Here is a 12,113-nt window from a genome sequence, read left to right as displayed (position 1 = left end):
TACGTATAAAAAGTAAAAATAGACAGTTTTACACTGTTATACTGGACAGGAAATATGACTCCTTATGTAATATCTCGAAATCTGCATCACAGTATTTGTCCCATTCTGTGTCAATAAATGCCTAAACTCAGAGGAAAACCTGAGAGTTAAACTAAGGGCAGAGGTTTCAGTCAGATGGCCACCTGATATATCCTTGCAGGGGAAATGAAGACTATTTCAGCATTGAGTTTCTTAGACAAAGAGCATGTGAGCGAAAAGATACGCATTTAAGATCTTAGCTTTCAGGCAAGTGGAAGTGTCTCAGTGTTTCAAGTATCATATTTAGATTATTTATGGCTGCACCACCTCTAGCTGCGCTTATTGAAGTTCGTTATTTTCACCTTTTAGAAATGTTCACAGGAAAAATTGGATTTCCGTTAAAGGTGGAGTCAAAGTTAAACAGATTATTTTTGATGGATTTTAAATCCACACAAAGCAAAGACTTGGATTCTTTCTGATTAACAAGATGTTATTTACATTCAAAAGCATGAGAGCTGCTGCTGAGTCATTCTAGGTGTGATAAAACAGTGATCCATACTGATGAAACAATGTGGAAAGTGAGCCAAGTGCTGCAGATGACAAATCTTCTAATGATGTCTGTATGGGTTTATCCAGCAAAAAAAGAAGAAGAAAAACAAACAAACAAACAAACAAACAATATGTGATCTGCACTCACCTCTCATTGTGCTCCTGGTACACCAGACGTGATTTCTCCAGCAGGTACTTCTCTACGTATGCGCTGGAAATAAACATAAATGCAGCCGCACTAAGTCACAAGAGTAATTTAAGAACAAGCTGCTGTAATTATGATCAGAAATGAACAATGTTTCAATATCACATGGACACTGAATGTGCTTTTTTTGCCATACTCATCCTAAACAGGGCGTTTTAACAGATTAGCAGACAATAGGAAGAGGTAAGAGGTATAATTATCTGAATTGTGGTTTTTAATAGTTTGTCAAATGAGAATTTACATAATCGCACGTCAATAATGGCTGAATGTTGTTTTTTGTAACTTACATGTTTATATTTATAAATCATAGCACAATATTAAGAGATATATAAAGTTAATAATAATAATATACATAAATTGTAGGCATTATTCTGCTATTATATCTGTTATTAAATTATTTCTCAAGTCAGATTCATTTTTATAACACCTTTAAAAACAAAAGCTGTTGACCAAAAGTGACAGACAAAAATAAGAAAACAAAACAAAACAAATTTTTGATTAAAAAAAAACAAAAAACGAGTGAAACAACATGAAATGTGTATCTAGTAGAGCTGGAACGATATATTGATTTTTAAGACTGATAACAATATTTGGTGATTCTATTCAATTCAATTCAGTTTTATTTATACAGCGCCAAATTACAACACTCGCCTCAAGGAGCTTTATATTGTAAGGTAGACCCTACAATAATACATACAGAGAAAAAACACAGAAATCATATGACCCCCTATGAGCAAGCCTTTTGGGCGACAGTCGGAAGGAAAAACTCCCTTTTAACTGGAAGAAACCTCCTCCTCAGGCTCAGGGAGGGGCGGGGCCACCTGCCGTAATCGGTTTGGGTGAGAGAAGGAAAACAGGATAAAAAACGTGCTGTGGAAGAGAGCCAGAGATTAATAACAAGTAATGATTTGATGCAGAGATGTCTATTAACACATGGTGAGTGAGAAAGGTGATTGAAGAAGAAATGCTCAATGCATCATGGGAATCCCCCAGCAGCCTATGATTCTAAAATCATATAAATGGCCCAATATTTTTTTTTTGTTTTAAACAAAAAGCTTTTAACTAACATTTCATGCATGTAGTCATTTATGACTCTTTATTAACACAATATGACAATAAGCTACTTTCGGCTGCTTCCTTTAAACAGCGAGGACATGTAATCTTGTTTTATTGTCAAAAGTTGTGGATCGCTTGATGCACTGCCCGACTCTGCTCGGATCAGCTCGTTGTTTTGTTTGTGGTGTTCCAAGCACATGTTGCCAACAGCTAAGTTGCAGAGTTGCAAATAATATCGGTCCAGCTCTAGATAAGGCTTCTATAGATGTGTTTTATATGTCAGCATGCATCTCTCACCCCCTGACTGTGCCACTCTCCTGATAGTTGACCTGGATGAACTTCCCAAAGCGGCTGGAGTTGTTGTTATGGGCTGTCTTAGCATTCCCAAAGGCCTGAAGAGAAAACAGAAAGGATTACATATCAGCACGCACAGGTACAAGGTGCTGGCAAGCTATGATTAACAGTTTACACCTGTAAGATAAACCAAGTATCAACAGGTTAGGGTTAGCATTCAGATTTCAGTAGATGTTATATCTACCAGCTCTGAAGAAAAGTAAAAAAAATATGTTGAAATATGTTGACATATGAAGGGAAAGCTACCAATCACAGCACTGTAACAGAGGCCATGAGGCACAGGAAGGGGCCTGCAAAAGGGGCACACACACAAATACACAAACACGCAGTTAAAACTCACAGTCAGACACGTCAGTCACGCACTAAACTGCCAAATTCCTCTGAAGGCAAACACTGCAACACTGAAAACAGACACAGTCACTGCTTGTGGGAGTCTGTGGGCATTTCTGCTAACACACACACACACATAGAGAGAAACTATCATTAGAGACCCCTGGAGGACTCATTCAGGTTCTCATTAGCAGTCTGATGGGCCTCGCTGGGTTGGTTAGTTAGGCAGAGGAGAGGAGAGGCAACAAGGAAAGGGAATGCACCACAGAGATACAAACGAAAGGGAGGGACAAGAAAGAAGACAGAGCTCAGACATAAAACAAAACAAAACAAAAAAGACCAAAAGAGTATGAGGAAGGGATGATCATCTGTGAGAGAGGACATGATGAAAAGAGAAAAAAAATGGGGAAAACTAAGTGAAAAGAGAAAAAAGAAGGAAACAAGCCCACAGATAAAGATATGGCAGGAAATAAGAAGATTTTTCAGAGAGGATAAAGTGGTAGCAACGGTAAATTTTCCGGCTGATGCAATCAGTATTTTGGAGCGATGATAAATTACTTCATAAAAGCCAGCAGAGTAAAAGGGTGGGGGAGAAGGGGAGCGGGGGAGAACGGTGTGGGCGTCGGATAATTGATTGTGGCTTCTGGGTGAATACTACAGCTCAGGAATAACACGGTTAATAAAAAGTAAAACCCTGCTCCAGAATCAGGCTTTGATCTCTGTGATGATTCATTTAAAAACAGAACTTGACACACATTCAGCGAGCCAACCGGGACAAAGCAGCCCGAAGAAAGAAGCAACAAAACAAGGTTTAAGTAGGGTTGATGTCGTTCTTTTTCCAGGCCTTTCACTTTCATACCAAGCAACAGCTTCCCCTGCACATCCATCAGACCCCTGTTGGTCTTTAATGTGTGCCAGTCTTGCAGTGGTTGACACACAATGGTAACTACAAAAAAAACTAAAAGGAGGCAAAGGCGGAGAGTGGACTGGCAGTGAGATCTCCTTTGATTTCCCGAAATGTAAATCGAAACTGCAATTCAGAATGATAATGACAGAGCTTTCATCCTCAATGGTTCTGCTGTGGGAAATACTTCCAGTTTAAAGTCTGAAGGGGGAAAATCCACTTCCTGAAATGATTGAAGTGAGCAGCCCTAACAGAAACTGTCACTCACAATCATTAACAAAAAGAAGTGATAAATGCACTGGTACGATATATGTGAAAAGGACACTTGCCCGTCGCACATCTGTTTGCATGCATGTGCTAAGCCCCACGCAGTTTGTGCGTGTGCTTTCTGTTTATGTTTGAAAGAGATTAATAAGCAGGGCGGCACAGTCTGGATGATTTACTGTTGAACTCTGCTTCATGGTCAACGCCTGCTGCGACCACAGCACAGGAAAACACACGCTATGATTAGTCTGTGCGCGTGTGCGTCTACATGTTCGTGTCTGCATCAGTGTGTGCTCAATGTATGAACGTGAGGAGACGAAGCGAGAAAACAGATGCAAAACAGAGACAGAAAAAAAGGAAAAAACTAAGCTAATCAAGAAGAACCTTAACTTTATTTGTACTATTTATTAATACATAGTAAACAAAACAGAGACAGTCTTTGTTGCCACGCCATGCCCCGCTATCTTATTTTCTAATTTCCTGTCTTCACTGTACTGTTTCGGACAAAGCCCCCAAACAAACCGTATTTCCTCAACCGGTAGTCAATTTGAAGTCAGACAGGAAGGGGGTCTGGTAAACATGAACAAGCACGGGGGAGGGGACACAACAGTAGTCATATGATATAAAATAAAAGCCCTATTAAGAAATGAAGGGTTTCTATCGGGAAAGAAAGATTAGCAGTACAGTATTAATCATTAGAGTGCTATAAATATAAACAAGGAAACTAGATATTTTGATACTAGTCTGCTTCAAATGAAGCACATTTAAGTCTTGTGCATTTGAGGTAAAATAAGGCACCAGCAACTATTTGTGAACATTTTAATTTAAAGTAAATAAATAATTCAAAATCATTTTAAGTCAATAGCAAAAGAAAGGTGACAATCCCTGACAAGGAGGAGGCTGGGGTGGATGGATGGACCTAAACAGGAGAAATCTTCATTTTCTTTTTTAGAAACCAACAGTGACTTAAAAACTTCCTGTCATGTTTATACAAATGCAAACTGTGACCTAGTTTTACTCCGAACTGGATTTAAACAACAGTTTCACAGGTATGAGAGAAAAAGAGGCTTCCACTGTCACCTATGAAGGGAAAACAAAAAATGAATAAAGCTGTTAGATTATTAGAGGGATAAGCTAAGATTTACTCTAAGTGTTTGAAATATTGACTGGTTATATTATGTACTGATGACCTACTTTAGTTAAAAATCTCTCTGTTGTTGCCGGGCAGATAACAAAGACTGATAAGGAAAGATGCTGTGAAAGGAGGGGAATTAGTTTAATGCAACCAGTTGAACAAGCGAGGACTAAAATATCTTAAGTCATACTTTATCACATTTTTTTCTTCGGATGCTGTCAAAATACAAGAAGCATTTATTTGATTGAATATATAAGTCAGTTCATTTCAATATCAAGCACCAAAAATTAGACAGGCTTCTTTGGCGTTATTGGTGCATTTAGCAGTAAATTGCATGTCACAAACATTCGTAAATCAGTTTGCACGCTTGATTTTATTGTTTGCCTCCCTAAAGTTTGCACCTTGAGGAAGGAACTCCCAGAAATACACAGGAACAGGATATGTTGCAAAAGTATTCCCACATCTTACACCTAATTTTTCACTGTGCTCTCTGTAAATAACAACAATACCTTTTTTTAAGGTTTGTGCTGGTGCAATATGATAGTAAATCTGGCCTCAAATTTGAATTTGAATTGAAAATCCAAAGTGACTCAACATAATCTGAATTAACCCCAGCCTTCAGTGCATAGCCTGTGGGACCATATGGAGTACAGAAATAAACAACTTAAATGTGTTAAAAGCAGCTCACCACAGCGTCCACTTATACAAATGAAAGATACACTGCTTCCCGGCAATATGTCACATTTTATGCCGAAGCAAATGTGCTGAACCCAAGGCTTAATCCAGCTATAACACTGTGTGCGTGTGTGTAGGTTTAAGTCCAAGCGTCATTCTAACAATATGTTAATGAATGCATATGTGCTGTGGTAGCCCTGGCGGGTCCTTCCATGCTGTCACATTACGTTAGGAGCCACTTGTTTTCTCCACTCCTGCAGAAAGCCTGTGCTCTACAAGCACTGAGGAAGCAAGCAGTGGTTCTCCTATTTTGGGATGAAATTTTGCATTTTATATGTTGAAGTGGAGTGGGGGCGAGATGGGAGCTAGGATGGTAATTAGCATGTCAAGCCTTTCCTCAAAGCAATGGCTAAAATTGGTTTGGATACCAATTCTAATAACATGCTTTCTCCCTCTCTGTTACTTTCTTTCCCTTGTTTCCCAGCAGAGCCACAGTATTTCCTCGTACACTTTCAAAAATCATTAGGTGACCTAGTTTATGAAAAACAAGTGGAGACGTGCCAAAACCACTGCTGGGCTAGCTTCCATTAGATAGCTTTCTGTGTTTCAGGGAGCAGTGAGTGCTTCAAATGACTGAAAATGGTTTCAATTCCCCAAGTTTTTAGTTTTAAGAGAGAAAAGTTTTCATGAATGAATCAATTATGAATAATGAACCAATGGAACGAAATCCCTGTTTTCCTTGTTATTAGTAACAATCATTACTTTTTGTTTAATTGGATCTTCTTTAAGCATGCTACTAGCCTATATTTGTTAGTTCTTTATCTACTTTCTAGGCCAACCATAATGATGAACATAAGACATTTCTTCATATTGATTTAATAAAACATGGAGGCTTTTTTTCTTGTGCCAAATATGTTCCCTCTAAAGGTTAAAATGCTAATAACATTAGCATGACGAAGAGATGTAGTCCGTTAGTTTTGGTGGGTTGTTAGCTTTGTTGTACTAAATTGAAACAATGAACACTGATGAATTAAGCATGGGTCGCAATGAGTCAAAGTCATCGGGCAAATTCACTACAAACAAAGTGATGCACAGATAAAATGATGCCAGCGCTATTTAACTTTGTGTCCATCTCATCCCCTCCATCCTTACACTGTTGATTTTCTGTATGACGTGTGGTTTAACAACATCTGGAGCAGCAGAAATACCCCGAAAACAGTTTTTCAGGATGACTTCATGCTGTGTGGATTCCTCCAGAAGGCTACTCATAAGCCCAGAGGAGTTTCTTTTTTTTCCCCCTCAGCGGTAAGTGCCCCTCACTCACAGCTGAGATGACATCACATTGCATTCCTCTGCAAGCAGGTGCAGCTCGATTTTACATGGCAGGCTGGGAAAAACAGCATATCTGTGTAAGTGTGTGTGTGTGAGGATTTGTGTCTGTGGTTGGGGATAGCTTCAATGCAGCCCTTATTCTAGCTGTGCAGACGAGGTTGTAACGCACGCACATGCAGCCGAGCAGGTGGTTGCGGCAGTGTCAAATGACAGCATTGTGCAAGTGTGTGTATGTGTATGCAAATGTGCGTTTTTATTCATCTCTGGATGTTCCTGCTGATCAATGCACTGCTTGTAAACAGGAGGGGAAAATGAGATACAGGAAACAGTTTCATGTATATTGCAAAAAAGCTTGTATGTCGCGTTATATATAGATGTGATGTTTGGTGTATGACAGTTTTGTCCTCATACAAGAAAAAAATAGCACGATGGTTTAATTTTTTTAAATTACAGCGTCGTTGTTACGCTCAATATGTGCAAACATAAACACAGGCAGAGCTTAAAATCTCCTTAAGTCTTTAACCACATCTAGTATAAACACACACACACAGAGACGCACTAAATTCACTTCAAGAAACAGATGACAAAATTTAACCCAGACTGCTTGGATCAAATGTAAATAAACCGTTTATCTCTAAAACATCAAAGACTCTAAATTACATAATAAAGTTAAGCAATAAGATCTTTGCTTCATCTGCATCTCATCTTCTCTTTTTAACTTTCCTCTGTCCTCTGAATCCACTCCCCCAATTCTTGTGCACTCCTCAACTCTTTTTCTGTCCTTTCCTCTGGACACATGGGATGAGCTCTCCTTTTCTGGGAAAAAGAAAGGTTGGGAGTGAAAAAGAGGTGAGGACGGAAGAAGGAGGACTGCGGTTATGTAATCACACAAGGTAGGCCTTTGTGTGATTACACACAAAGGTCACACAGCAAAGAAGGGGCCACCGCATAACAGCAAGCATGAGGAGAAAGGACATGGGGTGGTTTAGGTAAAGGAGAAGCCAATCTTATTATAATGATCATAGCACATGTATGTACCCGAACTCCTCTGAGATGCCTTGATCAATCTGGATGAAAGTAACAGATGTTGATGATTATCAACATATGTTTAGCTTTTGGGAATTAATTTGTAAACATATGAGTGTAATAAAATTATATACATTATGTGGAATAGCTGATCTCAAAACATGTGGTGACATGTACGTTCCCACGTGTTTGCAAACTCTCCTCGCATTTATCGTACATGGATTGAATTCTTGAGCTTGCACATTACCTTTTTTCAACATATCTTTCTCACGAAAACACACGACAGTCACAAAGTATGATTCTATATACCGGATTTACAATACTTCAGATACATGTTTGTGTTTTAACACACAAGTAAAGCGAAAAAGCAATAAAATATGGGCTCTTAGCAAATATATAGACATACATGCACACACTCAACCCTCTTGTCTGTAGAATATAATAAGAGTGAGTGCACTAGCTTAATAAACACCAGATAAGAATTTTTACTGCTAAAATGAACCACAAAATAATGTTAGCTGATTATATTAATATTAATATCAGCTAGCTAGGACAACAGTTACTAACCGATAGCTAGCTCAGACAAACCATTAATACAATTAGTATGTGTGTGTATATATCTTATTAAATTAGCTAGCTTTTCTGTGCATTTCCAGCCATCTTGTTATTTCATAAGCAATACAGCATTAATGCTGTCAGCAGGGATGTTCCTGCATACAAAACGTTTCGACACCCACCACAAAGATTGGGACTTCCTCTAAAGAAAAATCGACAGAAGTGAGATAAAGTTTTATTTTTGTAACAATTTATATGTTCTGTTTATTTCTTCTTCTTCTTCTTTTTTTAAAAGTGTGGTTTCATTTACTCAAACAGAAAACTCATTGGTTTGTTTATTAAATGGCTGCAACAGAGGTCTGTGCAATTCCTGTTATGTAGGGTAACATCAACTGTGCCAGCTGCCCTTAGTTAGCACCCTAAGGCGCATTTCGAACTCAGAAAGGCCCGTGTAAGTCGCTGTTACATTGGTGAAAAAGGCAGCGAGGAAGAATGCACTGTTCATCCAGAGTCGTCCCGTGTGTAATAATTCTTGTCAGTCCTACTCCAACGCTTAGAAATAAAATTTGAGCTTGCTATTTTAAGCTAGCCATTATATAATCAAGATTATATAATGCTGCTAAAACAACTGTGTGGAATTAGTATTAGTGTTTCCTACAGTATATAGTGAATTTTTGAAATATAGTTTAAAAAAAAACAGCTTTCACTATGTTATGTCTTGGGGTTATTTTTCCTCTCTCTGAAATCAACCCTCTAGTATTTGTGAAAATATGAGTGAGTTACAAATCTGCCTTCACAGAATACAAACAGGGGATCAGCTCTACAAGCCAAAAAATGACCCCCTACCTCTTCTAATCACTAGTAATCACTTTTCCTTGACCTTTAAGGAAAACATGATTAGGTTATGGAAAGGTGTGAAGAAGACTTAGGAAAAGAGAAGTACAGCACGTGTGCGTGCCATGTTTTAACCACAATGTTCAAAGTTTGGGCTCCAAAACACACACCTTACTTTACTGTAAGGTGTGGTTACGGTTTGGTTTCATGTAGGTCACATGCTGTGAGCACTACGCTGCCGCACTTGTTTTTCCAGGTTAATTCACTCAGTCAGGAACATTCCTAAGCAAACATCACCCCAAGGCTCGTTTTTTTCTAACTGCATTCTTAAATTTGGACACCGATTACTATGCAAACAGTCAGGTCAGATCCACTGTACCACATGCTCTGGTTTTACCTTTCGGCTTCATCGCTACCCTCCACGGGGCTGTATTTAAGGGCTAATAATGCTCTGATATTAGGTGACACACTCTGAAATGGTTTCTTTCATGTGGTGAGCATGAGCCGTTAACGTCATGGCTTAATGGCTGGTGCTTGACATGAAAAACCTTACTGAATAACAACGTCCTCCAGTTGATAAAATGCCCAGAATCTATTGCCCAATTTGACCACAAGAAGAATTAAAACCAGGGAAACAAGTTGACATTGGCCTGCTGATTCACAAACGTGTCTAACAGCTGTGAAAGATAAAAGGCTTATTCTCAATATATATATAGTTGTACTTGTGTGGATTCCACTACAGAACATTATTTAACACAAGAAACACCACAAGTGCGCAACAACATTAATCCAAAAGATGCAGCAGTGTTTCTGCTCATATCTGGCACACTCCACGCTTGCATTAGTCATCTGCAGCTCTGTGCCTGTGCCAAGATCATCATGTTAAAAGGAGCCCATTATTTCATTCACACGTACACGTATAAACACAGTTGTGTATTTATGAAGCCCGTTCACTGACTCATATTCACTTCCTGGAGGCTTATACTACTACTAACTCAACACTTAGCCTAACCTTAAAACAGACACTTGTGTTTAATGATTTAACCTATAAGAACTTGGTTTTTCTATCCATATTGTAATTTTCTTTTCACACAACAACATGAGTAACACCTTAGAGTATATCAGCATATCCAGGCTTTCTTTACATTAGCTGGTTTGACAGTCAGAGATAACAAGTATCATGATGGTGGCCATCAGCTTTCTTTGTTACCCAGGCTTCCTGTTCCAGGCTCTGTGTGCGCTCACATAAAAATGATGATGAAATGATGAAAATTGATCAGCTGAGCACTGCCTACTCCAATCATTCGCACATGAATGAGTGTTAAAGCTCTAAAGAACGCAACAAATAAAGTTGTAACCAGGAACTCTGGTGCAGCAAATAAGATAGGACAGTCATGTGACTGAAAATGGGCATGTGAATTCATGAGTGTTTATTTTAACACTAACATTCGTGTTCATTATGCTCTTGATGCTGCTGTTTACTTCTACTGCGATAGCTGCACACTGGAACTTCTTGGTGATAGATAGCCTTTAAATATAATAATAAATAAAATAAAGATCAAACATTAAATTTACACACACAGATAAGCTTTCACTATTCACCCGTCAACATTCGGTAATTTAACCTGATACTGGAAGAAGAGAAAACTGAGAGCATCAAACTTTTAGTCTGTATGAAGTGGTTTGTATACTTAATCACTTTCCTTTCGAGATGGAGCAATTATCTATGTGTATTTCCATTCCTGCATGGTAATACTAACATAACAAAGACGAATTGGCAACATATATATAATATCTTTTTTTATGATGTAATTACTGACTTCACAGCAGTTTCCACACTTAACAAAGCCATCAACTGGATCCTTTGAAATTCCTATCTGGCCCTTGGGGCACATGTTTGACACAACTGGCCTCACCTTTTCCTATCATCACAATAAGGCTGATGGTAGGGAGAAAGCTAATGCTAGCTAAGTAACTCCTTTTAATTATAACAGCACAGGGCTCTGCTGCAATGGTCAGTGACTCAGCATGTACTGAAATAACATGAATGACATTCAACACAAAGCAAAATCAGTGTATGTGATGACAGTGTTTGGGCTCATCATGTCTTTATTTTTGAACTCATGTATATTTGGTGTTCAGGTTTTACAAAAAAAAAAACAACCTAAAAACACAACATGGCTGAGTGAAGGGGTTGCCGTTAGCTTGGACTACCTGTAATTGCAGCATGACAAGGCTGAGAAAACTGTCAAACTAAAAAGAAATATCAGAACTTTGGATTCATCATCTGGACACAGTGTTTAAGTGTTTCAACACTCATCAAAGTGGCTTGTTTAGCCTCAGCTGACTGCACATTTCTCCAGCCTTATAAACAGTACAGCTGTAAAACAGCCAAAACCAGCACCAAAGCCTAACAATTAGCCACAAGTTCAGTTTCATGATTGTTGTACATTTTTTGTGTGTTCACAAACGTTTTGGTGTGTGTCTCATGTGTGTCCATCCTTCAGAAAATAGTGCCTGAGCGCATCTGGTGCTGTCACATGGGCAGAAAAATACACGTCCCACGCAGCCAAACACATGTGAACACGTGTTAAAAAGAGCTCCAGAGCACACTGAGAAGAAGAAATATCACATCTTTGTCACAGGTTGTCTCACATGCATACACACACACACATTCTCTCTCTCCATAAATGGCTGCTGTCATTGTGTGCCGGCAACACATCTGGATCCTATTGGCCCCAGGAAGGGCTGAACACTCAATAAAAGCCTCCTTCCACTGCAGAGGACTGTCAACAGGCCGTCCACCACTGTCGGCGAGGAGGAGGACAGAGAGAGGGACAGAAAAAGAGGGAGGCTAAGGGGAAGAGGAGGACAGG

The 12,113-nt window shown here is 38.9% G+C and overlaps 1 protein-coding gene across 13 annotated transcripts in view; it reads right to left on the bottom strand.

Moving 5' to 3' along the window:
* Positions 1-12,113, bottom strand: part of LOC102200379 (unconventional myosin-IXa-like) — a 147,837-nt gene that overhangs the window by 70,844 nt on the left and 64,880 nt on the right. For all 13 annotated transcript variants that reach the window (XM_005731442.2, XM_005731447.2, XM_005731448.2 and 10 more), the window contains exons 3-4: positions 2,126-2,220; positions 716-778 (exon numbers count right to left, since the gene is read on the bottom strand). In XM_005731442.2, coding sequence (XP_005731499.1) covers positions 716-778; positions 2,126-2,220 — 158 coding nt within the window. The remainder of the gene's footprint in view (positions 1-715; positions 779-2,125; positions 2,221-12,113) is intronic.

The sequence above is a fragment of the Pundamilia nyererei genome, unplaced genomic scaffold, assembly GCF_000239375.1.
Source record: "Pundamilia nyererei isolate P.nyererei 1_Seehausen unplaced genomic scaffold, PunNye1.0 scaffold00043, whole genome shotgun sequence".
NCBI classification, from domain to species: domain Eukaryota; kingdom Metazoa; phylum Chordata; class Actinopteri; order Cichliformes; family Cichlidae; genus Pundamilia; species Pundamilia nyererei.
The sequence above is the reverse complement of the archived record's forward strand: the minus strand, read 5'-3'. Positions and strand labels throughout refer to the sequence as shown.